The sequence below is a fragment of the Plectropomus leopardus genome, chromosome 8 (assembly GCF_008729295.1).
Source record: "Plectropomus leopardus isolate mb chromosome 8, YSFRI_Pleo_2.0, whole genome shotgun sequence".
Lineage (NCBI taxonomy): Eukaryota > Metazoa > Chordata > Actinopteri > Perciformes > Serranidae > Plectropomus > Plectropomus leopardus.
The window spans coordinates 9,082,717-9,110,056 of NC_056470.1; the positions used below are offsets into that span (position 1 = coordinate 9,082,717).

A 27,340-nucleotide genomic window follows, 5' to 3' on the forward strand; every position below is an offset into this window, starting at 1 on the left:
GGACTGCATTGCTGCAGTCAAAACTGCCTAAATGTAAGAAGAGTATGAGGGGAAACGTAAATAGGAAGAAGACAGAGGAAGGGTTGCATGCAAGTGTAGGGCTAACGGAGAGTGAGGTATTAAAATTGCATTAGGAAGTGAAAAACTGTAGGGCAAATGAGGAAAAGCACTGCATGGTTTAAACATTAGTGCTATTTACCAAGTAGAAACACAGTGTGCTGCCCAGATAATTTAAAGTCCCCCGTGAGTACTCTGCAAAACAGAACCGCATTTGCCAAAAACGACTAATTAAGGGACAGATTTTTCCAGTCGATACAAGTGTGCATGAATGCAACATCCCAGAGGTCACATCAATCAATTTATAGCTTCACCTGAGCTGCAAAGAAGACTTTGGAAAGGCTAAAATAATATGAAATACAGAAAACCTCCTGAATAGACAAATAAATTCTACAACAATATAAACACACAAATATTAACAATTATTAACATCTATTGCTGTTATCAGAGTTAATCGCAGAGTGGGCTTTTTAATGGATTTCCTGCATTACAATTGGAGGTAAAGGGAAAGGGGAGGGAGGGTTTGATGTCGGTATAAACTGTAAAAATAATAGACGTAGCTACTGTGACATCACCCATCGGTTTGTGGACTTCTGTTTTAAAGCCTGGAGTTTGACATTTGGGCTGTCGCCATCTTGTTTTTGAGGGCTGGAAGTGACCATATTTGGGCGAGAGGCTGGAAATGTGGAGGAGCAAAGGTTGATCCGACTGATAAGCCAGGACACTATTGGCAGACAGCCTGTCGCTCAAAGCAGCCCCGCCCTTAAATATAATGTAACATTGGGCCTTTGTTAAAATGTAAATGGGTGGGAACTCACCCCCGTACAGTTGTCATGATATTTTAGCTTTACAGACCAAAACCATTTTCTTCGTACCAGGCTGTAAACATGTTTATTGCTGCTGTACAGTTGGGTATTTTAACAAGGACTATAAGCAATGAGTAGCCTCTGGAACCAGCCTCATGTGGCCATTAAAAGAACTGCAATTTTGGGGGCTTATGTGGTTTCATTTTTGAGACCTGGCGTAGGTAAATCGAATGACAGATACACTGAACTGTATTATGGGAAGAGTAGGATCCACTGTTTTTGACGCTTGACCCAAGTTAGGGACTACAGGTCAGGAGATTCTGGCTTTTGCTGTTTTGATTTTTATTACAAAAAAAAAATTGTCTCCAAATCTATATTGCTGTGCAGTCCTTTCATTTGTACTTTAGAGGTGCTGAAATATATTTTTTCTCCCTAATACAGCATCAAATGATTTCTGTAAAAGAAGCGATTTTACAGACTAGGGACGCACGATAATAATGTACAATTAATGAACAATTAATTCCGTGACCAAAGCTTTAAGAAGAGCTGCCTCATCTGCATACTGTTAATTTATAAAAATTTTTGGACAACTGTGTTGTCAAGGGTAAACTAAATTCAAGCTTTGGCTAAATTGTCTTTGAAAAGGTCTTGCTGTCTCGGCTGATGCTGTCTTCATGTGTCATTTAATTTCCACCCACACTGTTTCCTCTGAGCCTCCCAAACGGACACAGCCCATGCTATTTTACTCAATGGCCATCTTATTGATCTGACAGTATTTCTCTTTATTTTTTATTTTTTTACTCCCTTGCTGAGTCATTCTGTGAGTACATTTTCCATTGAGGGTGAGTCCACTACATGTTCTGCTGACAGTATGTCTGGCCCCTTCAGCACTGTGTCGTGGATGTCAATTTGAAACTTGGTTTGGAGTCTATTCTTCACTGTTCTCAGGTTGTGTTCACTCATCTTGATGCTGACTGATCACCTCAGCTGTTGTTAACCTTCTCCTCTAGTCTGTAAGCTGCATTTCTGACAGTCAGTGTTTGCTTCCCTCTGTGTTGTCAGTTTCTATTCTTGCAGTTTTTTTTCCCTCGCCTTCCTCTAAAGAAGCTCTCTGTCAACCATCAGCCATAACTGCAGATCTCCTTGAAATAAGGAGTCTTTGATCCAGCTCTATATTGTTGTGTGCAGAGAAAACAATACAGACGGGGGAAGAAGATTTAAACGGCTCGCTGAAACCATGGTAACAGCACAAGTACACCCAAGGTGACATTGTTATGCTGCTAAAATAATAACAATGTATCTGAACAAGACGAGCTGTAACTTGTTGCCCTAGCAACTACAAAAAGATAATAATCAATGATACCCGAGGCTGTGAACATTAACAGCTCTGTTGGATATTGTCTTCGTTCACTATGAACTCATTACAGCTGGTACTGAACATTGTAAAGTTAACTTAACTATCTTTAAGTCGAACTGTATTCTGAAGGTTTTTGAAAAGATCTCATTGCTTGTTGGAAGCAGTGGTTTCCATGCTTAACATTATACCCTCAGCAGTATTTGCAAGGTGCTCCAAACTCAAAAGTATATGATCAGAAGACTTAAAATAATACACATCAAATGAAAGATTAATTTCAGAATATCTCAAATGGCAAGATAAAACGGAAAGCATTGAGTTGAAAGGAAAGTCTCAAAATCTCTTGTCAACAAGTCCTTAAAAAAGTATTTCACTGCTGGAAAGATAGTCTTTTCATAAAACTAGGCCATATGTGCATTAGAAAGATGCAAATACTTTTCAAACTGGTGCTACATGACCAGAGAAAACACAACGCAAACCTGTCCGTTTGACACGATGGAGCCAACTGGTAACAAACAATATTGCAGTTAAATGGTAAGCTAAAACAACTGAGACGAGAAATATGAAACACAGTAACAGAATCTTGGTACTTTTAGATGGACGGAAGTTAACTACCGTTCATTTACACGTACTACCCACATTGTTATGATACAAAGCTGGTTGAAATTCTGCAAAGTCACCCTTTAAGCAAGGGTAAGAATATGAGTAATATAAAAAAATAACAGAGTGGTTCTAAAAAAGCATGTTGTGCTCAGTAACTGTCCTTTAAAAGGTTTTTTCGGGATAGTCTTGAAAAAGGGATGTCGTATGCCGTAAAGCCCTCTGAGGCAAATTGTGATTTGTGAAAATGGGCTTTAAAAATTACTTGACTCTACTCCATAGCCAAAAGTGTCTTAAGACTTGGTCATGACACTCATGTTATTGTTGAATATCTCATCCCAACTCTATATGCAACTGTACTATCAGATCCTAGAAAGACTTTGCACAAAAAATATTGTCTGGCTTTGTGCGCTGGGGTTATTGTCACAAGGAAAAATGGTACCCCAAAGTTAGAGTCACTGTGTTGGCTAAAATGTGACTGTATGCTGCAGCAATGAAATTCAAGTAAGTCTGCCTTTGTAGGCTATGATGATGGGTATTAAAGGTGTTGGGCTACTGCCGAATTTGTCTTTTGATTATTTTGTTTTGATTGTTGTTGTTGTATTTGTATTTTCTATTGAGGTTTCTGCACACTTCTTACTACTATGTTCTCACTAGTATTTGATTTTTGATGAGTTTGTTTTTATGATCTGTATCAGCTAGTGGTTAATCACCAGCAGCTTCCTGGCTGCTGTTTAATAGGGGTTGCACCCACACTCAGATAAGCAACCATTTCCTTCTGCCGATGTCCCTCATTAAAAGTGTTACATACTTATTTATTATTTTCCATTTTAGCAATATGATTTCTCTTAACTGAAACTAATGAACAATGCACTGCTCCAAACAAAACATTAACTTATAGAAGTAGTGTGTAGCATTAAGTGGCATCTATTGTTCAGGCTGCAGATTGCAACCAATTTCACATCACTCCCCTCACCCCATGCCTTTAGTGGAAGCTACGGTCGCCTTCAGGTGACATAAAAACGTGAAAGGCTCCCTCTGGACCCAGTGTTTGGTTTGACTGTTCTGGGCTACAGCAGATGGTAGAGGACCCCCTCTCTATATGAATATGAAGGGCTCATTATAAGTTAATGAAATCAAGATTCTTAGTTTCAGGTGATTATTCATTAATAAAAAAAAAAAGAATATTATATTCCATTATTGCTGATAGATCCCCCTTAATCCTACACACTGCTCATTTGACTAATTTAGCCATATAGTGTAAAGGCTAAAAAAAAAAGTGTTTACAAGAGGTTAAGTTTTAAAGTTACTCATTACCTACATGATATACACATTATCATAGACAGACCACAATGGTGCTTAAAGAGGTTCAAAGAGGAACTTCCCATGACCTCCACTGGTGACTGAGAGAATCTGAAACTGTCTCTGAAAGAGCACTGAACACAGAAATGAACACTTTTTGGACCATATGTCATTTGCTTTTTTTGGTTAGAAGAATTGTGCTATAGAGCAGATGTTTTTATGCACTTGTATCACTTTATCCATCTGGTCATTTGATGGTCCTGCTAATTTCCCTACAGGTGCTAGTGTTTTATCTGTGGAGCTCTTTTGTGTTTGATCCTAATTTATCCATTTATTTTAGGTTTTTTTTTAAATTGTTATTTTATGGTATGGATATTACCTGTATCTTTTTAAATTTTGTTTAATGTATTCTATGCTTTATTTAAGTCAGTGGTTTTACTGGTTTAAATTATGTACAGAGGCAAATGAGAGAAAGTTTACATTATCTGAGGGGAATCTGTATGTTTAAGAAACAGTTAGTAAGGACTAATGTGAAATATCACTGTATTGAAGGTGGTAGATTATGGAATAAGTGTGGAAATGGAAATAATTGGCGGAAAGTGGGAATATTCAGGTTTTATATAAAGTTTGTTTTAATACCGTTTACTGAATGTCTGCTGGGTATTCCTGTGTTGTTTTCTTACTTACATTTTTTTTTAATTTCCCCATTTTATTTTGCATGTTCAAAAACTAAAAACTAAATTCCATTTAGATATAAGACTACTGTATATAAAAAATAAAAAAGTTTTCTTACACCCCTTAAAATCAGACAGGCCTCATGAACCCCTGTGAAGCTTTGTTGACCCCTAGTGGGGGTTGGGACGGCAAGGTTGGAAACTAGTGGATGGATTATAAGGAGGGTATTCAGTTTGGCAGATTTTAAAAACAAGGTGGGCCAGACATTTTACAGCAGCCTATTTAAAACTTTTTTTAAAAAAACTTTTTAATAATGACACATTTTAAACAAATGCAAATGAATGTGAAACAGAAATAGAATAGAAAAATGCAGAGAACCATAACTAGTGACAAAGACATTGACCATGAACACGCTCTTTTTCGGCAAGGGTCTCCCTTCCTTTCCCTCCCGCTCTCACAAAAAGACACACCACCTCAAGAAGTGTTCATGAAAAGATAAAGGGTGAACTTTTTTGACTGCAGCCCAGATGTTTTGAAAAGTCACTAAGCATAGTCAGAACCGTGCCAAATGAGAGAGGGTTGATTTGTGAAAGATATAATTGGCAGTGTCGCAATACTGATCCGTACATCCAACCATGTGTAGCTCAACAAACTTCCAGACCCTGTATGTAGTTGCATATTTTGTCATACCAACACAGAAAGTTTTCCTAACACACTGCTCTCTTACCTGTGAATCTTCTGTCCCTGCTCTAACATGACTGTCCTTACGTTTTGAGCGCACAGCTTTTCACTGGGATGACCTACAACAGAAAGACAGACGTTAAGGGCAGAGACACCAGTATGTAAAGCACATGTGTCACCACAGGAGCCAAGGTTTCATTTCAGTTTATTCAGTTACACCGTCCAATCGCAAAAGGTTTATTTATACATTCAAAAAACCCCTCTGGACATGCTCGTCTACGTGTGAGTGTACAGTATGTTATATTTGATTAGTGCTCTATTTACAATTCAATAAAACTGCTAAACATCATACAAATATTACATGCAGTATACATTTATGAACAGAAATCAAAAAGCGCTTTTTCACAATGCATCACTTAGAAGATGTCATCCATCATTGGCCAGCAATGTCCCACATTTAAAACACTGCTCAAAAGTTTTTCTTTATATACACTTCACAGGCCTCAACTCTACACAGCTGATAATCCAACAAACATTTCAAGTAAGTCCAACTATTGCAAGTGTACTCTCCCTGGTCAACAAGTCTTTAGGTTACGCGCTGGAGGAGACTATTCGTACGACACAAACAGCCAGTCCTATTTTGGAACCTACTGAATTATTAAAGAACTTCTACATTAAACCTTTTCCAACATGTAATATTACTTTGCAGCCTTTTCTCTGTGTGCGCAAAATAACTTCATAATGCTGCATTGGACCAAAATAGAAAAAAAAGGAATTTAAAAAATATAGAATTAGACAAAACAGCAGCGATAAAAAAACAAAAAAAAAACGACACGGTGAGTGTTAAGGTTTTTGGATGTGACGTACCTTTTTTTCACCTGAGATTAGATTTCTTTGTAAAAGAGCAGAAGATGAATGAGACCAAGTGGCACTTAGAAAGGCTTAAAGCACTGATTAATGCTGACATAAAGGTAATACAATGTGACTGAGAACGACAACTGGAACAAACATACGTAGGTGACATATGTGTAGGGCTGGGTGTCATTTAAAGGTTTATAGTGTCTATTCAATACCAGAGTTTTATATCTCTAGTTCTATTTTTCAGTATAATACTTGGATGTAATCACAATTTTTGTTGTTGCATTTGTAACAGCAATACCTAATCAAAAACAAACATTCTGTGCCAACATTTAATGCAGATGTCATAATGCCTGTATTTAGAGAGTATCAAGGTTGGATACCCAGCTCTACACACAGCACACATTTTTGACTTATACTGCAACATAAAATAAAATGATTGTTTAAGCGTTCCGACGCACTCAGCCAAATTAGGCAACCACATAAAAATAAAAATTAGTGCTTCATTTAGTTTAAACAAATTGGCCATTCTGTCCAGCTCAGTCCTGGTTGTCAAAAAGGCAACATTGTCTTTGCAAAGGAAATCTCACGCCGATCTCAGCCATGTACTGAGAGCACCGTCATTGACAGAGCAGCAGCACTCTTATCAGTGTTAATGTTAAGGACAGATTTAAACACATGCGCTACAATCTACTGACTGTTATTTGTTGGATAACTAAAAAATAAGGCTCAGTTTAGGGTTTTATAATTCTTAATTTTTTTTCCAAGTAAAGATTCAATATTATTTAGAAGCATTAATCTGCTAATAAAGGGTGGTATACTTGCTTTAAATTGAAAGGCTGTGTAAAGCCTTATTCTATACCCCTCAAAGATGTTGCTTCACCACAAAAAAACAAGCACAACACCAGCACTTATTTAATATAGGTAAAAATGAACTGCTAATGAGCCATCGTCGGCATGATTAAACAAGCAGGAATGGCAAATTATAGAAACAGGTGAAGTTCAAACAACAATCAGGATAGAAAATACATAATTGAATGATAGGACCCATCTGAGAAAGAATGAACCGCCTGATATATTAAATACCATTTCTGCTTGTTTCATCACGCTGAAAATAGCTGTTAAATAAGTGAAATTTTCTGTGAACGTCAGTGTCCTGCTTGTTTTTTGATTCTCGCCACAACTGTGCACCATTACGACTGTGCACTACATTATCTGAGATTTTTGGGGTTGTGCGCACTGCTGATTTTTCATTATACTTCCACCAATAAAAGACTAGTGCAGAAAGGATGTTTTAACTTAGTGGTGTGGCCCAGTGCAGTGTAGAGCGGTGCCACCAACCACTGGTGCAAAATAAAAATGACAAGCCAAAACAACTTGTAGCTCTCAATAACTGATTCTTCACACTGAATGTAAATCTTTCTAGATACTTGCCCACACTTAAGGGGACGCACACGTCTGCTAATGCATATACAGAAGTCAATGCTGACACAAAATGTCTCCACTCTATTGAATAATTTGGTAACAATTGTTCCCACTTTCTCTACAATGGAAATATAAAAGCACGTTACGATATTAACACAAAACCACAGCTGGTACCATAAAAAAAAACAGCAAAATGTGCAAGTCTGCATGGAAGCCTCCACTCGCGTCTACAGAATGGAGATAAAAGGCAAGTCTGTCTGTTGCATTTCCTGATAGGTTTTTTTTTTTTTTTTTTTTAATCTGAGTGACAGCGCTTTAAGTGATAAAGCAAGATCTCAGATAGACGACACGGGCATGAGCATGTAACAGTGCAACTGTTAAATATATCTGGATATTCTTCATATTGAGAGTCTCATTCTCTCAAACTAATGTACAATGTGACAAGAATTCAGTGTGCAGAGGTATGTGCCATTATACAAACCAAAACTCAGACACACACACAACTGTCAGTGATTATGCGTTGATACTGTACAGCGCTGTACATTTGCTCTAGAAATGTACTATAGTTTAGGGTTACAAAGCAAGGAGTGATCAGAGAGCGTTACTTGTATGTGTGCAAGGCAAGGAGTGAACTTTTCCAACTGCCCCCTTCATATATATGGCTTTCTTGACATATATAACAGATTTTCTTTTTACCGAAAACATTAATAATCCACTTATTTTGCTGTGCATGGAAGCTGCTGGTTATGGATCCTTGTCTTCCTCCACACTCAGCTTCCTTGATGTACGGAAATACGTTTCATAATTTTCAGTCCTGTCTACATATCAAAGCCAAAGCTTGACTTCTAACATTTCTGAAGACCACATGCTCAAACTCAATTCAGCAGGACATATTTGAATTCACAATGTATTGTAGATTGTTTCAAAGTCTTCCCAATGACACAACTACTGTTTGTGCCTTCTATAATTATCCATAATCATTTACTCTAAAAACAAAAATGTCTTTAATTTAATTTCATGCTTTCCAGTAAGAGGTTTTGCTTACAATCCCAGCTACAGAGCTTTCTTCCTTTATCATCTGTCTTTTCCTTGATTCAGTTTGTTTGTTTTGCATTGGTGGCAATTCGTAACTGCTGATAAAGGAATAATGGCGACGATGTATCACTAGGATGAATTAAAAGCTTTTGTATCATTCTGTTAATATTCCGTCATTACATTTTATTTGAAGTGAGAGCGTCTTGCTGTTGCATCACTGCAACATGATGTGCCAAATGCATTGCTACTTATGCAGGACGTTTCTCTGATAGAAACATGTCATCAGCGAATCGGAGGTACATCACAAGCTTACGCTGCAGTGCAACAACCAATAATAACCACGTCTGATTTTCTATTTAGAACTCACTTTACAGTGACTAAGACTGTATAACAGAGTTAAATCAATCTGTCCTGGAACTATATCGGACTGTTTAACCGTCTGTTTCAGTGGCAACCCACAGATAAGTGTATGCGTGCATGTGTGTGTCTGTCAGCACCAGGGTTCACGCTGGGCCCTGCCTCGGGCCAGACTGTCTGCCCTCTGCCAGGCACTATTCATCAGGGCGAGGGCCTCACCACAACGCTTCTGCGTGGACGGATCCAACACTTCTTTGTGGGGAAGGTCAACCTGTGCATAGTGAGGACACACATAATCATGCACAGCATGAGGCAGCAGTTGTTGGATTTAAGATCTTGAATGATGAGGTTTTTGGGCCAGCAAATATTGCAATATGATTGTTTTGTTGTTGCTCTTGTTTTTATTTTATTTTTATTTTTAATAAACCACCGTTAATGACAGTTTCCCACCTGGAAAATGGCCTTCCATGTGTTGTCTAACACCTGCAGCAGACGATCTCTCTCTTCACAGCCGCTGAAGTACAACACCCAGGGAGGAATGAACTGAGTCCGATCTGCTGCAAACTCCTACAGAGGGAGAAGGTGGTAAAGCTTACATTAAAGGTCCTAAATAAAAAGATAATTATATCAGTACTATATAAACTGTTAGAAATGGTGTGCTGTGTCTTGATTAAATGGACAGTTCACCCCCAATCAAAAAAATACATATTTTTCCTCTTATCTGTAGTGCTTTTTATCAGTGTAGATTGTTTTGGTGTGAGTTGCAGAGTGTTAGAGATATTCATTGTAGAGATGTCTGCCTTCTCTGAAATATCCTGGAAGTGGCACTTGACTTGTGGTGCTCAAAGCGCCAAAAAAATAAGTTTGAAAAACTCAACAGCAATGTCTTTTTCCAGAAGTCATGACCTGGTTACTCAAACCAACAGTATCACCATGCAGAAAGAGTGCTCATCTACTGCTAGCTCAACTAGCACCACTGAGCTAGCTATTGTTACTGTTCAGCAGAGGGCGACATTAATGTTTATATCATGCGCTGTCATGAGCAGGAATCTCTCTTAAATGCACACTTCTTTCTGTGGAGTAATACAGTTGACTCGTGCATTTCTGCAGAATGAAAAATTGCTTGACACATAATTACTTTTGACACAGAGTAAAAAAAAAAGCAAGACAAACAATTACAGTGGGATAAATATATAACTAAAGATGCTACCATCGTGTTAGCTATGAATTAGAACACCTTATTTCTTAAGCTCTAGCTAATAAAAGAATTCTGTTTAGTAAGGGCATACCGTTTTCATGGTCTCATTTGAAATTGCTAAGATACTACCTAACTGTTTATTTGTAATAACAGAAAATGTTGTGGTGGAGGGAAGAATTTAACTAGAGTTTAACAGAAGTCTGAGGAGAAGCCTGACCATGTTAGCTGAATGTTACCAATATCCAATTAGGTTAGGACAGATCGTTTGGTATACACATAAACTGTAGCATGATGTATGGTATGCGAGTAGTATGCTAATAAGGTGCTGGGCTCCTCCACAAACATTAAGTTTAATTCTAGTTTATAAAGAAATATGTGATATTTTTACTGTTTAAGTGTTTGCATACAAAGAGCTTGCATGCAAAAACACATTCCTGAAATCTCAGGAAACTTAAAAAGATAGCTTAATTCCACTGTGTTACATATAGGTCTCACACAATGAATACATTAAGTAATTAGGTAAAATCTAATATTAAACCATATTTTGGACTGACACCAAGAAGAGTTTACAAAATTTCCACTCACAATGACACAGTACTCCTTGTCAGCCTCCACACTGACCGCAGTGACATCACATATATCAGCGCTGCCAAGCGAACGGAAGAAGCTGGTTTGACAGTCCTGATGGCAAGTAAGCAGCTTCCTGTCTGTCATCACCAGGCAACATGGGATACATGGAGTGGGGGCCACGCCCTGAGGAATGACCTGCAAGGATGACAGTTGTAATTTCACTACACTTTGCATATACAAATGGGGCTTACATCCATGGAAACATTTTACAAACAAATACCTGGGTGTTTCTTGCACATTATGAACAGGAGCAGCTGTTCTAGCACAAACAGCCAGCACAGTCCTTGTCCTGCCCGCAAGGATTATTTGTCAATGTGCGTTGATGCACGGTCAGTCCTGTTGAAAGCTGTATGGGAAGCCAATCCAACTTGACTGATGAGTTTTCCCACTTGAATTCAAATTAAAGGCAATAGCGTGTGGGATATCACAATGAGTGTGGTGCATGATATTATCCAAGTTTCCAGGAGCTTACGGCACATTAAACCTATCTTATATCTTTTATACATATTTAAGACTTTTTAAAGATTTATCTAAGGTATTTTAATACCAATTATGGCTTTATTTTTACATTAATTAGTTATTTAAATGCCTCTTAAGACTTCTAAGGATGTGCAGGAACCCTGATTATCACAAAAAAGGTGCTCTGTTTGTCCTAATTCAGCATTTTTGAATTGCGTTCGTTTGATGTAAATGTACATCAACAGCATTGACAGTACATTTTTATGGACTGCGTAAACCTTGTGCGCCCCCCCCCCCTTCATTAATAAAACACTGACATACATGCCACATTAGAAATGTAAAAAGTGTTTGCTAAACACATGGTGTCTGCACTGTGCAACTCTTTACCCCTTTAGAGACGGACTGGCAGAGCAGCTGCATCCAGTCAGCCATGTCCTGCTCATTATTGGCGCTGAGCTCCAATGGTGGTCGCTCTGTAAGGATGACTTGGAAGGCGTGGGGACGCTCTGTGCTGTTAGAGCGACGGCAGCCTCCACAGTGTTCTCCTCTGTTACGGAGCAAAGAGCGTGAACATATGACAGTGAGCACCTCTTTGTTATTGTCGTTTATTGCTTTTGAACGCAACACATTTTAACAGACCTGTGTCACAGAAGACATTCGACATATCACAGTAGCAAAATCACAAGAGGAAATTATAAAAACTAACAATGGCTAAATTCCATTTAGCTGCTTCAGTAGGGTGCTGGTATCGTGCATGCTTACCCCATAGTGACTGACAGCAGAGGCGTCACATCAGTTCTTTCTGCATACAAGTACAGAATCCCCTTACTGCAAGATAAGAGGACAACTATTTATATCCATGTAATCAGAAACCTGACATGTTTTCTTATAATATATAGAATGCATTTTGAGCTTTACTGAATGCACTGATCTGTAAAGTTGCCAGTGTCACTCACACAATTGTTTCAAACTATTTTGGTCTGACTGTTTCCATTGCAAAGCAGCGGCATGGCTCAACTCTAATTAACTTCCCCGGAACTGTTTCTTTTTTTTTTTTTTGTCTTTCAGTCACAAAAGTCTAGGATAGCATCTGGTCACTGATGCTTTTTTCTTGGTACTACCTCGGTTGTGTTTCAAGCTGAGCCAATACTAGAAGGTGAAGTTAAAACACTGCAGATCACTGACTGTTCAAAGAGAACTGTCACACAACCAGGGACTGCAAAAAACTTTGCAGTTATTTAAAATTTTTAAATAACCAAGGTACTATCAGAAGTGATTTTTTAAATTCACTTTGAAAAAATTGCAGCTCTCAAAACCACACCGTGGTCAAAAGATGACGTGCAGACATTCCTCTGTTCGAGTGTTGATAAAAGGGTGGAGCATCGCACATGGTTTAGGGTGTCAGATGATGTCAGTGGTCAGCTAAGAATCTCTCCTACAATGATTTAGTGCAGTGTAATACAACATTGAGGAAGCACCTGGTTCCAAAGATGAGTCCAGTTAAGCTTAATCATGCAAAGGAAATAAGGCTTAAGGGCCAACAGTGGGGATATAAGGCTCCTGACCTTGTTTCTTAGAAAAGATGCCACAAAAAGAAATCTTTTACACATTTATTTTTAAATGTTACTGTTACTATTGCAACAGGCAGGACCATTACCAAAAAATGGTCTACCTCCACTCTGTGCTTTACATGATACAGTGTGTACCTCTGGACAGATAGGCAGGAAATCTGCTGGACTGCTTTGCTCTACACACAAAAACACAGCTCAAGCTCTCAGTACGTCTGGTAATAGCAGAAAGCTAAAGGAAATAGTACTCCCACAATATGTTGGCGCTTTTTTACTTAAGCACAAGTGTCACGTGAGGAAGTACACACTGAGGATTATGGTAAATGGCAGCAACACTTTTGGAACTAAAAACATTAGTTTTCCAGGATTACAGTGTGTTAGATATCAGTCTTAAATGTTATCAATACTACAGTCAGAGCTGACATGAATGCTTATAGTTTGTTAAGGAAAGAACCTTTCCAACGTTTTAAATACACACATGTGGGAAGGTTAATGTCAGATGTGCAGTATGCAGTTTGGAATCCAGCCAATGTATATTGCAGGAAACATATGATACCAGCTGAAATAGTGCCGATGTGTATGACCAGTCCTTACCTGAGGACGAGGTAGCAGCTTTTCCACAGCTCTTTGCCCAGGTAGGTGGTTCCAGCCCGGTACTGCAGAGTCCCTTCCTTGGTGCTGGACGGTAGTCCAGGGATTGATACTCCACCCTGGGGTGACAAAGTCATGTCCATAGGATCCTCCCAGTGGACCAGTGAATACAATTGTATAGACACTTCATATACCTGGAGAAAAATGAATCTATTAGTTTACCAACTTGTTAAAAGTCAGCCAAAGAATAGCAGAGTGGAGGGACTACCAAACTTTTCTTGAAAACTGAAATATTAAGATGTTACTGCTGATAAGCTTTGTTCAAGTAAAATTGCCAACAGTAGTTAGTGTAAATAATGATAAATTTAAATGATAAATTCACCTTCAAGATAGATGAGAAGGTAGACATTACTGAAAGTATCATAACAGTATTTTGCATGGTTTACTTCTTTGTACATGATTTGTTTTACTCATGTTTATTGCAATCCACTTTCCCAAGTATACTGGTGTTTTAGATTTCTGAAACATGCAGGCATTTTTTTATTTTCCAGTCAAATAAAATGTGAAAATTGACTGACATAGACTTAAACAAAGTTTTGATCACAGCAGGACACAGTGTTTGATATTTTGTTGTCAATATTACATTATTATGGCAGAGTGAACAGCCCCCAAAAAGTCTGTGCTGCATTACTATATAATTTTTCTATGTATAAAAATTCAATTAAATATATTTATACTGGCCTTGGAACTTAATTGTGCCTTGAAAATAAAATGCTGTGTAATGTGGAGTGTTACAGTTTGACACATTCTAGCTAAGAGTTTTTAGTACAGTCGAAGGCTGGAGCACTAAAAATTTGAATGTCCTGGTTTAGACAAGATTTTATATCTGTGTCTCGTGGTTAAGGTTGATTAGTGACAAGCATGTCAGCTATCTCTCTATGAAGATAAGACCTGTAATGACGAGCTAACACAGTGAATATGAAGACTGGTGTGTCTTTACCTCACAGTGAGATTCCTGGGAGATAAACTTAGTGAGAGCCAGTTTTTCCATGGTAGCATCAGTCAGTACAGAGGGGTACGGAGGCTCACGACAACCCTTCACCATGGCTGACTTGAGAACAGACAAAAACCACCTGTAAGTGAAGAGGGATGGATAAGATAAGGTCAGAGGAGAAACTAACAATCAGCATTTTGCAATCCATGTTTTTTGATTCACAGAAGACCACAGATATACATTGGTAGATTTAGGAAGTGTGCATGCTGGCTCTTTGTGAAAGGTACACAAGGACTGTTGCATATCGCTCAAAGCGACAGAGTATAAAGTCAGAGTACCGAGAACCATAAGGCAACGACATACAGGTATACTCACAGAGTCAGAGACGCATCAGCTGTGTCCAACAGAAATTTCCTTCGTCTATTGGTGCAAACCACAGTCACTGTCTGTTGGTCGAGGCCCACCTGAAGAAAAACAGCATTTACAACTTTGTGCTCCACAACTCCTGCTGTTACACCATGCCTGGCTCTACATGGTTCATAAACATCATGTCGTTAACTCTGCATGGATCACACAGAGGAGCATGTAGACTGCAGATTCAACCATGATGTAACAGCTGGGGCTAGTGGAGAACTGAATAACAAAAACATACAGAACATAAAGATCCCTGAGATAACCTTAAGAAGACAACATGTTTGTAGAAATACGTGTATGTAAAACAACAGTGGCCAAAGTTACAGACAAATGAGAGAAAATGGCAAACCCTGATGTTGTAGGACACTTACTGAAAGATAGTCCAATTCATTATAGGAAACAGCATCTTCTACTGTGTAGGGCTTCTCTGCTGCACCTGTGGAAGGACACAAAACCAAGACATGCAGTAAATATATGTTAATTTGAAGTATTTTCTGCCTACAGAATAGAGTGCCACAGGGATGACATTTTTCTGCGGAAGTTAGCTTTGCCCTGCTTCTCTCGTCAAAAAGCCTATAGGATTTTTCCATTGGATTTTCTGTAGAAAAAAAGCTTGGTGGTAAGCAAACGTCTATGATACCTACTTGTTTTGTTCAGCAAGATATAATTCACAAATGAACATCACTTTTAGGATTTTTAAGGCCTAAATGTAATTAACAGAGGTAAAAAGCTAACGCAAGGCAAACACCACCACGGATGCACGTTTTAACGTCCGCAGCGATTTGCACTGGTGACAGAGCCAATATTTGCTGGGATGTTAGCCGCTTACCCTTTCTAAGCAGGTATATGTAACAGTCAGTCAGCAGCAGGTAAAGGGGCTGCAGGTCCCCCTCCATGTGTCCTGTGCTCATTCTCACCATCTGTAATCACAAAAAGAAATTTGGTCAAGTGTTGACAACCTCCATATTCCTCTGTCTTAAACTGCTCTGTAAACTAGCAGACCGTAGCACTGATTTGATACAAGTATAGCAAAAAACAAACTATACAGTATAAACTATTTTTGTAGACTGGTAGTCCATCTTCAGCTGAAGATTTTATTAATCACAAACCAGTGCGATTGTTGTGTACTTGATACCTGAAATAATTTAAGAATGTAATGAAAAGTTTGGTGCAAAGACCAAAGAGAAAAATTACAACAGCCAAAGTAAAAGCTGTTAAAAGACAATTGGCAAACTGAGCCTTGCAACACTTCCAATGAGCAAACACCTCCAAACCACCTCTCCCATGTCAAAACAAGTGTGAGTCAAACAAGACCAAAACTGGCTTAAAAGAAGTCTGACAGATGATCACTTCACAAGAAAACTGAAAACAGGCCTGGTATAAAAGTCCATGACATCGCTGTGCTGCCTCACTCATCTAAATTTTATCATTTGGGTGTTAATGTTCCAGTTAAGCAATACCACACAACAAATACATTCACATGTTCTCCAAAAAGTTTAACTTCTGTCACAATGAATAAAGAACAGTGAGTCCCTTTGTCTTCACCTTGTACAGCTGCTCCTCATTCTCTCTGAATACATGAATCATGAGAAGAAGCAAGTGATTGTTGTCCACCCTGAAATGTGAATAATGAAGAACATTAGACACACTTTTAACAATATAACAACAAACAACTCATTTGTAGAAACTCCTTACTTAAACTCTGCAGGATGAGAATTCTCTGCTTCCTCAGTAAACACATTCTTGTTAGTTTCTTCTGCTGCTTCTGTGCCTTCCTCCTCGGTCTTCATCTCGGGCTCCTGTCCTGCTGACGCTTCTGCCGCTCCTTTATCTTCAAGGCCACCTGAAAGAGTCTGTGACTGGCTATGCTCTGTAGAGTCATAGTGGCCACCACCCGTGGGAGAAGTGTCTGCACTGTTGGGGGTAAAGCAGCATAAGTCTGTGGGTGCAGGAGAGGCCTGCAGGAAGCTGTGGCTTGTGGCCAGAAGAGAGTTGGACGTCTCTCCTGGAGCTGGGTCAGGTGGCTCGCCCTCCGAATCCTCTCGAAAGGGCTGCTGCGCGGGGGGCTCGGGGCCCTGGTTACAGCCTTCACTGCTTTTCTCTTCGCCATCCTCTCTGCGCTCCCAGGCCTCCTCTCTATCCAGAGCCCCGTTGAGCCGATCTATTACATCACGGAGGGGCTGGCCCACTGTGTCCATGGAGGTGTCAGTCATCTCTGGGAGCCGTAGGAGACCTCCTACTCCTTCTTCATCTCCTTCCTCCACAGCCTCTGATCCCACCCTGCTTCTCGTCAGCTCTGCCTCATCATCCTGCTGAATTACAGTGCCGTTTAATGACTCCACATCCTCCGAGGCCACAAGGTTATTGTCCATATCCATGTGCTCAGAGGAAATAGAGTTATGGATGCTGCTGCTAGAATCTGTGGAGCCCTTCCCTCGACGCTTCTTGGCTGGTTTCTTTCGTCTTGCCATCCTGAAAAAAAACGTTAACGTTGTTAGCTGTGGTTCCTCTATTCTAAAACAATTTAATCAACTGATAAAATATGAGACTGAGGTTGCAGCTACTGTACCTGATGACCTCCAGCTCATTGCTGGTGCTCTCCGTGTCATCTCCAGCGGCTGCGCCGTTGTGGCGGCCGGGCACATGAACTGGCGTGACGTCGGCTGAGGTGTTGGTAGTGTTAGTATCTGAGTCCTCATTGAAGGGGTTGTGTCTGAACGTGGGGCTGTGTGGGGAAAGATGAGCTGCTACCTTCACCTTGACAGTGCCAGTAGAAAGGACCACTGTGTCGCTGATGACTGTCTGGGGATCAGAGCCGCTGGATCTCGGGCAGCTGGCCTGGTCTGTCAGGTCCCCCTCTGACAGGAAAAGTTCATACAAAAGTAGCAGTCACATACAATTCGCTTTATATACATCTAAAAGAAATACACAGAATTTTTGTCACTGCCTTGCCAGTAAATTGAGTGATAAATTTAGAAATCAATAGGGCTGTACCAAATTTTATTATAAAAACAAGAAGTTTCCATTGAGGTTTTCAAATAAAGCTTTCATGTCTGTTGTCATATTTTACGACATCATAACCCTGGGAAAAAATGTAATTAAAAACCCTAAAACAAAATCCTTAATATGAATAAGGTCAGCATTGAATTAGATTAGATTTTGAAATTCTAAACACCAACAAATTTGAATTTAAGCAGAATATTTTGTTAGGTAAAAAAAATGTGAATTTTGGAATTTTTTAGAAGAAAGAAAGAAATTTGACTTTTGGACTTGAATGCTTAGTGAGCTATTGGAAATGTTTGGATCATACAAGTTGAAAACAATCCTATGCAGCCACTACACAGCCACCACTGGCATCTAATTCTGCAAAAATAGAATAATATTTAAAATATTAGTGTAGTCAAATTTTTATCTGCAACTGTGCAAGAACAGGCTCAAACAAATGAACGGACATGCAAAAAAAAGTTTCGAACTAATAGGTAAAGCCCTATTTATCAAAATGGTTTACCATAGAAAGTAATTTAGAGTTGTTTGTTTTCACAGATATTCTGAATGACTTTTTCTTTATGTTTTCATCACTCATCTTAAGTTTACCAACGAAACAGCTGCACAAAAACTTGGTGTATTTCTTCATCAGCATTGCACACAAACAAGTGTTAGGGGCTGCAGAGTTCTTTGCAGTTCTTTGGCAGGGTCAGAGGCACAAAACGCAATGCTTAAAACATCAAGTAGGTACATGAGCAGCAGATTTCTTTGCGGTGGCACAGGCCTGGGTCAAGCATTATTTCTGTAGCTAGACATTGGTCACACTAAACTGCTATTTAAATAAGACTAGAGACACTAGAGACCCTCCGATCACATATAAAAACATTCCTCAATTTCTCTGATGTGGTTTTCACTCATTAACGGATATGTGTTCATCAAAACTACAGAAAAAATTGACATGCTTATTGCAAGCAGATGCTGTAGTAACACAAAGGAATTTGCGCTCTGACTTGAGTAACTATTCTCGCCTGTTACCTCACTCACGCTACAGTTGAGCTGAACCTAGGCCAGTGCCACATACCACACAGGAAGAGAGGACGTTACCCAAGAAGATACACCAGACAAACAGACAACACAGTGTAATGGAAACAGACTGGACAAGGTGAGTACCAGGCAGTATGCCACACATTTATCTTGCTGTGGTAAATAAAAAGAGAGAGTGAGCATTAGGATCATTCCCTGGATGAGTAACACATGCACAACATGACAGGTAGCAGTAACCTACCCAACACTGAATCACAGTGAAACAAAGCTGAGCTTCTTCCAAAACTTACCAGTCAACTTATTAGTTATGATGACACCTTGTATTTTTGTTCATCTACAGTGTGTCAGTTCAACTCATTACATAATCATTTTACTGGAAATGAAAATACTAATGTGTGGCAAAGGATGGCTTTCAGTCAGAACAACCCTCATGTTTCATGAGTGGTTTTAAGAGAGGGTAAACATATAGGTTTGTCTGTACAGAAATAAACTGACTTATTTGCTTCCTTTATAGGCCTAGTCCACAAGTACACAGGTATATTTGAAATGTGGCTTTTCTTACTGTCAACACGGTAATCACCGAAAACAGACCTTTTGTAAAACTGAGGATTTGAAGATATCTAATAAAACTGTTTTCAGTGTCAAATCGTGTGCTGTTATCTTCTTTGTAAGGCATCAAAAATGTGATGACATTTCATGCAATGGTGGACACAGCCAAAATAGTGCTGTTCTAAGCTTGCCAACAGGAATTTTGACATGTTCAGTTACTGCTTCACAATGTTGAGTAACAGAGGTTTCAAAACCTACTATGGAGGTCACTGGTACCAGTAGCTTTCTGATAATAGCCAGGCCCTCAGGAAGTGCAGCAGGCTTTAAGGCCAAGTTCTGAAGTGGCCCACTGGTGAAATTATGATCCCATTGGGTCCATAATGAATTTTTCCCATAGACTTACAATGGGAAAGAGATGTCTGTAAATCAGTGGATACATTTTTTTCAGCATCACAACCTTCGCAAAATGATGCATTCACAATCAAGATACGATCCTGCTGATCTGATTACATTTGGAAAGTACAGAAGATCTGCAAGATTAATAATTTTATCCTCATTCAAGTAAGCAGAGCGCTAAGTGGGAAGTAGCCGACTCAGCCAATGGAAGGCTCTAGTGCGCCTGCTCTGTGGACCTAATGTCGGTGACGCAGCGCCAAGTAATTTTATACACGACAGTTGAACAATTTTGGCGTCATGCACTGAGCAACTCTCATAGGAATGAACAAGGCTCCACCTCCAGTGCTGTATCCAGGTCTCTTCAGACATCCACAGTGACAGCCAGCGCTTTTTTCAGGGTTCTGATTGCTCAACATGTTCTTCTTTCTCTGTGTGTGGCTTTAGGGTTTGGGTTTATCACCACCTGTTAGTTTGGCATGCTCTTGACAGTATTCCTAGCATGTTTTTGCATTTTAATGTAGACTGTGATTTCAGAAAAATAGTGCCTGTGTACGTGTGGACAAGGCCTTCATGTTCATCAAATCCAGTTACGCAGTGAACCAGTGAGATTATTGGCTGAATAAATGTGCCACACAACTTTTGAGCCAAACCCACACCCCATCCATTTGAATCCTTTCCCAAAAATGGAAGCACGTTTACCCATGTCCCCTTTGATCATGCTTCATATCATGTCCTCAGATCAGCAGTCTTTAACACCAGCTAGCTGAACTTTACAAATATCATGTCTGATTACAAGCTTGAGTGCCCAGCATGCACTAAGCACAAACTGCAGGATGCCCATGCCAGATAGAAGGGAGGGAGGAGGGAGGGATGAAAGGGCAGGAAGGGGAGGGGTTGACCAATGTCCCACCTTCCCAGTCTGCACTTGGCAATGACTGCAACACAGGGAAGATGTCACCGAAATCATAATCTAAAAAAAGGAGGGATAACATTCAACATTAGAGAGAGATGGAGTGGAGACAGGAGAGAGGAGAGTGAAACAATGAAAAAATAACATGACATATGGTTAACAAATTAACAGAATCAGGGAACTAAAACTAAACCAGGAAAACTGACTCAGTACTTTGTGGAGAGTGATGGGGAAAGCATTCAGTGAGCGCTGCAATCGCTCCAAAGAGAACATTCTGTAACCATGAGCCTCTGCACGCCAAGTGATCCATTTGATAAAATGCACTTTGGTATCCGTGAGTCACAAGAGTCTGCAAGGATCAATCCAACTTCTGCTTTCAACATGCCATTAGCTTGACATCACCGTATGAATTTGTGCCAAAGCGTATGAGTGTTGCACTTCAGCACGGCCTGGTCAAATCATAAACCCAAAATAAAGGGTGCCATTCAGCAAGACATCTACATTACATTTGGTCCATACTGTTCAAATAAGAAGGCACGCAGAGACACAGCAGTCCATAAAAACCGACACTAGATATGTAATGCTACTAATTCAACTGAGACCAATACTGACTAGTCAATAATGATTAAAAGCCAACAGGTCCAAATGATTATCAAACCAGTTAATTTAAGTGCGTGTCCAGCTTCTAAAAATTAGACACTCACAAAGAAAAAAACTCCAGGCATATCTTAATAGATCAGCATCAGCTAAAAAAAGGCTGATCAAGTACAACAAGTAAAAAAAAAAAACAAAAAAAAAAACGATGTTGTAAGCAATTCCAATTCAAGCCAGGATAGCCATTGTTGGCAATTCCAGTTAATAACAAGGCACTATGCTATATTTTGGGTGTACAAACATCACAGCAATATGACCACGATAAATGTAGGATAGTACTGTGTGTGTGACTATTTTAATGAGATACAAGTAACAAAGAAGTGCTTAAAATAGTATACACTACTGCAGCTTTCACTAGTGTTGATGGGCAAAGCAGCTATTGGATTTTTAGGTTGGGGTTGGTGGGGTTTCTCTGACTTTCTGAGCTGGAAATCTGACTTCAGGGGGTGTTTCAGTTGAAATTTCCAACTAAAATTCTGACTTCCCAGTGCAAATGTGATGCACCATTACTCTACAGTGTTTTGTTCAACGAAGCCTATCAGTGCTACAACACACAGCTTTTCTTTACCACAGCCCCCTCTACACGGCAGGAATTCTATGTGAGTGAAAGTTTCTATGTGATTGTGAAAAATTATTTGATTTTGCCAGCGTTATAACTGTAACAAATCTGTTATTGCTCCTCTTTTAGTGGCAAAGAGCAGTGTGCAAAAAATTCAGCCAGCAGCTTCTCATTTTAACCTGTCTGCCATTAAAATGAAAAAGCCAGAAGGCATGTCATATCAGATATCGCTAATTAAACATTAATTCCAAGAGTAACTTGATGACAGTCCAAAATTAAACTTGGCAGTTGTCAGGTGAGTGCGCTCTCTGTAAGCCATTGATTGTAAAATAAGAGGTAACACCACTCTGTAACACCACCATACAACCAAGAGTGTTTCTTTTAGTCCTAACAGCTCAAAAACAGCAATGCATCTTCTCTCTGGCTGACTGTATAACATCAATGTCAGGAGTCTTATTTTACAGTTAAACTTTGAATTATCATGTCAGTAATTTAAATGCATCGCTTCATAGTTCAGAATCAGGATATTCTCTATTTGGATCTCAGGAAAAAACAAGGTGTGCCAGTTGTAGAGGACTACAGCTGTTATTTTAGTATGTCAGTTAAATATTTAACCAACATAAATATCAGATGAGACTCAGTATCATCAGATACCAAACACTTTGGAACTTGGACTGGAACCGGGGACCAAAAAAAGTTGATCAGGACATCACTGCTTCTTACCTTCACTGGAGGGAGCTATGGCACTGTCATCCCACTCCAGGTTGGTAGAGGTGAGGGAGGTGAAGGAGTGCAGGGACAAACTGTCTGAGCTGGGAAGCCTTTCCTCAAAGTCCAGCAGGTTCTGGGGTTTGTAGTATTCTGGCATGTAGGGGGCCACATCCAGATAGGGCGCATCCTGAACCCAACAGAAGTGTTACGATCATGTTGCCAACATTTAAGAGCTGCGTTTCTATTTGATATTGTCATGAAATAAATGCTAACCAGCTCCAGATCAAAGCGAATGAACTCCAGGCCGGAAACCAGCGTGAGGAAGAGCGTGAGGTGGTCATGACTGCAGACCAGTGCATTCCTAGAAGGGAAGAACTTCTGTTCAGACGTTTATTTGCCACAAAAACACATTCATCGATTTGTCCTCTGACAGACACGGAACATAATTCTTGAATGCAATATAACCTTCACTTCTGTCATAGCGTAAATTTGTGAATTCAGCATTCCTTTTGTTTAGGAAATCAAGACTAGGGTTATTTAATGACTCACTTGAAATAATACTTTTGCAGTAATCCTTGGTTCTCCTGGAAGAGGCGTAGATAGCTTTCTAAAGAGCTCTCACTCAGTGCCAGGTACAACCACGCACGGCCTACAGAGACAGGAGAAAGGTTATTTTCTGTACAAATAAACCTCTGAATTAAGAATGATGTTTTACTGGAGAGATGTCTCACTTCGCCCAAGGTTGGTAGCAATGTGCTGAAGCTCATCTATCTGCCGGACAGCCTCTCTCCTGGTGAAGTGAAGGACCAGGACCCAGTAGCCTGAGGAGATGTCCTGTAAGCTGTAATATAGAAAAGAGTAAATAATATCAAGGCAAAAAGGGGCAAGAGGAGCACAGCAATGGCACAACAGCAGTTAAGTATCCACCTAGATCAAGTATTTGTAGATTACAATTTACATGCAGGGACATGAGGTTGTACATTTTCAGAAAATATAACAATAGGATTTATAACAGGAATTTTTGCAAGACAAAGATAAGCAACCCTGATTTCTCTTTGCTATATACACCTTTCCTCATTCCAGTGTGAAATGTACTTGCAGTAAGCCTCTTACCCATACAGCAGAGCATGGTCAAGGTGTTCACAGAGACGCTGAAGGACCCGGTCGTGATTTCGGATTGCTGGAGTCTCATCTTCACAGGCCGCAAAGTAACTCTGCAACTGTAGAGAGACATGGTATCTCTGTTTGTTTTTGCTGGGGAGAGGGACATTTTTACTCCAGTTTAAAGTTGACAACGGCATCACAAAGGACAAACCTTTAGAATTAAACCTGTTAAGATATTCTCTACAGGTTGGACTGTCTAGATTGTGTGAATGGATCTGGAAAGTAAAGTTTTTTTTATTATGCTACATTTAACTGAGATCAGTTGAGATAAACTTTGGTTTCAATTTACTCTTTGTGCAAGGCACTCTATGTTGCATGTAAAATGTTACCTCTGCTACTAGGCTGTAATGAATGCCTGTTCAGCCAGTTTGGCATACTGCCTTGTCCTCCAAAGGAGTTGGCGAAAGAGCTTTCAAAAACATGTAAACTGGCTATGATTAATAAATTAAGAAAATGTTTTAATGCAAACAAGACAAACAACGACGTGCTTTTTTTTGTCTTTGATTATTTTCTAACTTGATGATCGTGCAATTTTTGTTGTTTTGACTTTGTACTCCCGCACATTGGATTTGAAATAGAACAGTGACTTCAGTAAGAGCAGGCTGTGGGCATTAAGGGGGCTTAATTGTGCTCCTACAACACAACATGCAATCAAAGCAACCAAGGAATTTAGGGCCAAGCAGTGGAATGTTCCTGTCCTAAATCCAGCTAAGTTTTACTGCTGTGTGCGGGTAGTATTACAGCTAAAGACCTGACTGGAGGTAAGTATACCATAAAATAAGGAGTGAGTGAGCTGGCTGCAGCACAGGTCTGACATAACTTCACCAAAGATACCAGTCTTAAGACATGGGTGTAAGGATATGCAACAATGTATATTTGCTAAGGATGCATAACATTGGATTTTTTGCTGATTCAGTATGCCGATAAATAAATAACCCATTTGGCTGATAACCAATATATATCCTATTTTATTCCCACCTACTTTTATTGATCATCAAGTCTCTTCTGCAGTGGAATTAACATCATATTATGCATACTCTTATCGTGATGGCCCACCAGCAGACGGAGATATGAAATTCAATGCTTTTCAGAGAATGTAATATTCAGTCATTGTGCAAAATAAGAAAAATACTTCAACTTAGGGATGATGTTTTCTACATGCTTGTTTTGTCCTTTTAGATCCAATATCTGCTGATACAGATGATATCTGCTAATAATATCTGCTAAAATTATCATGCATCCCTAATATTTGGTCACCTCAAATTGGTGGACTATGTAGGAAAAGGGCTACAGTTCTTGCGTTGTTCGTCTGATGTGGATGTAGATGCCATGTTTACCCTTACAGTCACTGAGTTTCACTTCAAAATCAATGTGTTGGCTTAAAGTAAATTCAACAAAAAAGCTCTGCCCTGTATGTATCTGATTGGACTGGAAAAATCGACAAAATGTACACGTTTCTACTGACGCTTACAAACCACGTTAGATAAAGGCAGCTCTACTGGAAGGTACCATTTGTTCATACAGATGATAAGTGTGCTTCACTCTGGTCAACAGTCCCGCAGTGACCCACAGAAGTATTAAAACCCTGATGCATGACCAACCCCAGTGTAGGTCAGAGCTTTAAGGATTGTGACCCAAAGAAAGAGTATCCTGTGACTATCTCCACATGACTGAACAATGTTTGTTTGAGGCAAACACTGTACACTTTCTTAGAAGCTTGAGGCACAATACCATCACAAGTACATTCACAGTCCTTTATAATGAAAGAGATACATTTGGTAATTGGACTGAAAGTGAATTAGACAAATGAGGATAAAGGAAGTAAGACACAGTACTGGGCTCTTTGCAGTCAACTAATAATAGGAAATCACTAAGATTGAGACAGATAATAATGTAGATGCAAAATTACACTCAATTGCACATTATGTTGGAAAGTGAATTTACAAACTACAATCATGAAGCAGGAAGAAGATGCAATATTGTCTGTCAGGTTATGAAAATTGTAGTTTCACAACATCAGGCTTAGCTGAACGTTTCTTAAAATATTGTTATATTTATATCCGATAGACATTGGAAGCAATGATCTGTTAGATAAACCTTGTGTTATAAACATGTGTCCCCGATACAGTTGTAGGTGTGTTTACAACACATGCCGCAGTGAGCAAACACAGGGGGTTGATGCTACTATTGGTCACCGAGCTCAAAAAGAGAAACCACAACAACTTGACGATCATAAAACTTAAAGGTGAATTGAGAAAGCTAACAAAATGGTCTATACGTTATTTGATTAAATCAGTAAGGACAAGGCCCTCCCGTGACAGCGAGCTGCTGTTAATATCCCACCGACTTGAAAGTTGCAGACAAAAGATGACCTAACGTTAGCTTCAGTCATTCATGTGAAAAATACTTTAATTTTGTGACAATAACTTATTGTGCTGACTAACAGGACAGATCTTACCTTTTTAACAGACAGTGAGATGTTTTCCAATATGCGATCCTTCACTTTCAGTTGATCCATCACTGGTCTGATGGTCTTTTGGCAGCTTACAGCAGGCTGTCAGCTGACTCCCAAAGCACAGCTCTTGTTTTGCTAAAGCTAACGCCGCCCGCTTTAGCTAGCTAGCTGACATTATCTTGCTTTTTATATGCAGTTTGCCGCCAAACTAACGATACAGCTTTGGCTGTCGAGTGTACACACTGAATTTGACAGCACCGCTAATTCACAAACAGCATATTTATGACAGATAAGCAGCGTGATAAGCCGAAGCCTGAAAACGGATGCGGTTAGCCAAGTTTGCCTAGCCTCGCGTTAGCTGTAGCCACTTGACTTTTTTTGACGCTTCTCAGGGTGGGGGTGGCTAGCAAGTTATAAGACTCCAACCATAGATAACTTTTAGCAGCAATTATGTTTACAATACTCTAAATTTCTTCATTGTGGTTAGCTATTGTTAACTTCTTTAAGTTACCTTTTCGCGTATTAGCCAATATGAGTCAGCTAATTACATCAAAGTCACGGATGCTAAGGTTACTTTTTGTGCTACTAACCCAACTGTTATGAGCCGGTCAGTGGATTACGTCACCACTGGCCCAATATGCCTTATTAACGTGTGGGAGGAACCACAGGGCTGCGCGTGCCTAAAAGTACCGCAAATAACAGTGTAGTTTTCTTAGCCTTGTGCAAAAAGACAATACATCATAAAATATGACTTGATTTTGAATAATTAGCTGTAACTCCTCAATAAGGCGCGCTTGCAAGACTTTCATGTTTTCATTTACTCATAATAAATCTGCGTTTTTATACAGTCACTGCACCGTTTATGACAGCACCCTTTAGCGAAAGTGCAAAATGGATAAGGCTTTGGAA

At 39.5% G+C, this 27,340-nt stretch overlaps 1 protein-coding gene across 2 annotated transcripts; it reads right to left on the reverse strand.

Moving 5' to 3' along the window:
• Positions 1 to 5,663: 5,663 nt before the first annotated feature.
• On the reverse strand, positions 5,664 to 27,031 carry plekhm2 (pleckstrin homology domain containing, family M (with RUN domain) member 2). 2 transcript variants are annotated; one of them, XM_042491607.1, is made up of 20 exons: positions 26,435 to 27,031; positions 23,926 to 24,032; positions 23,544 to 23,653; positions 23,362 to 23,461; positions 23,086 to 23,173; positions 22,825 to 22,999; positions 20,889 to 20,948; positions 17,574 to 17,862; positions 16,700 to 17,476; positions 16,550 to 16,619; positions 15,834 to 15,924; positions 15,376 to 15,440; positions 14,966 to 15,054; positions 14,597 to 14,729; positions 13,600 to 13,790; positions 12,200 to 12,265; positions 11,825 to 11,984; positions 10,934 to 11,113; positions 9,601 to 9,717; positions 5,664 to 9,421 (listed from the first exon to the last, which is right to left on the reverse strand). In XM_042491607.1, the coding sequence occupies exons 1-20, from the start codon at positions 26,492 to 26,494 to the stop codon at positions 9,284 to 9,286; spliced, it is 3,066 nt and encodes a 1,021-aa protein (XP_042347541.1). In that variant the 5' UTR covers positions 26,495 to 27,031; the 3' UTR covers positions 5,664 to 9,283. The 2 variants fall into 2 exon arrangements, with proteins under 2 accessions (XP_042347541.1, XP_042347542.1); XM_042491608.1 differs by lacking the exon at positions 20,889 to 20,948.
• Positions 27,032 to 27,340: the final 309 nt, after the last annotated feature.

What these genes read in the sequence shown, in the direction of transcription:
- plekhm2 (XM_042491607.1), bottom strand. Translation starts at nt 26,494, where the DNA reads ATGGATCAACTGAAAGTGAAGGATCGCATATTGGAAAACATCTCACTG. An exon ending in CTGCAAAAGTATTATTTCAA is followed by an intron (nt 23,174 to 23,361) that starts GTGAGTCATTAA and finishes CTTCCCTTCTAG; the next exon opens with GAATGCACTGGTCTGCAGTC. An exon ending in ATGAGGAGCAGCTGTACAAG is followed by an intron (nt 15,925 to 16,549) that starts GTGAAGACAAAG and finishes TTGTGATTACAG; the next exon opens with ATGGTGAGAATGAGCACAGG.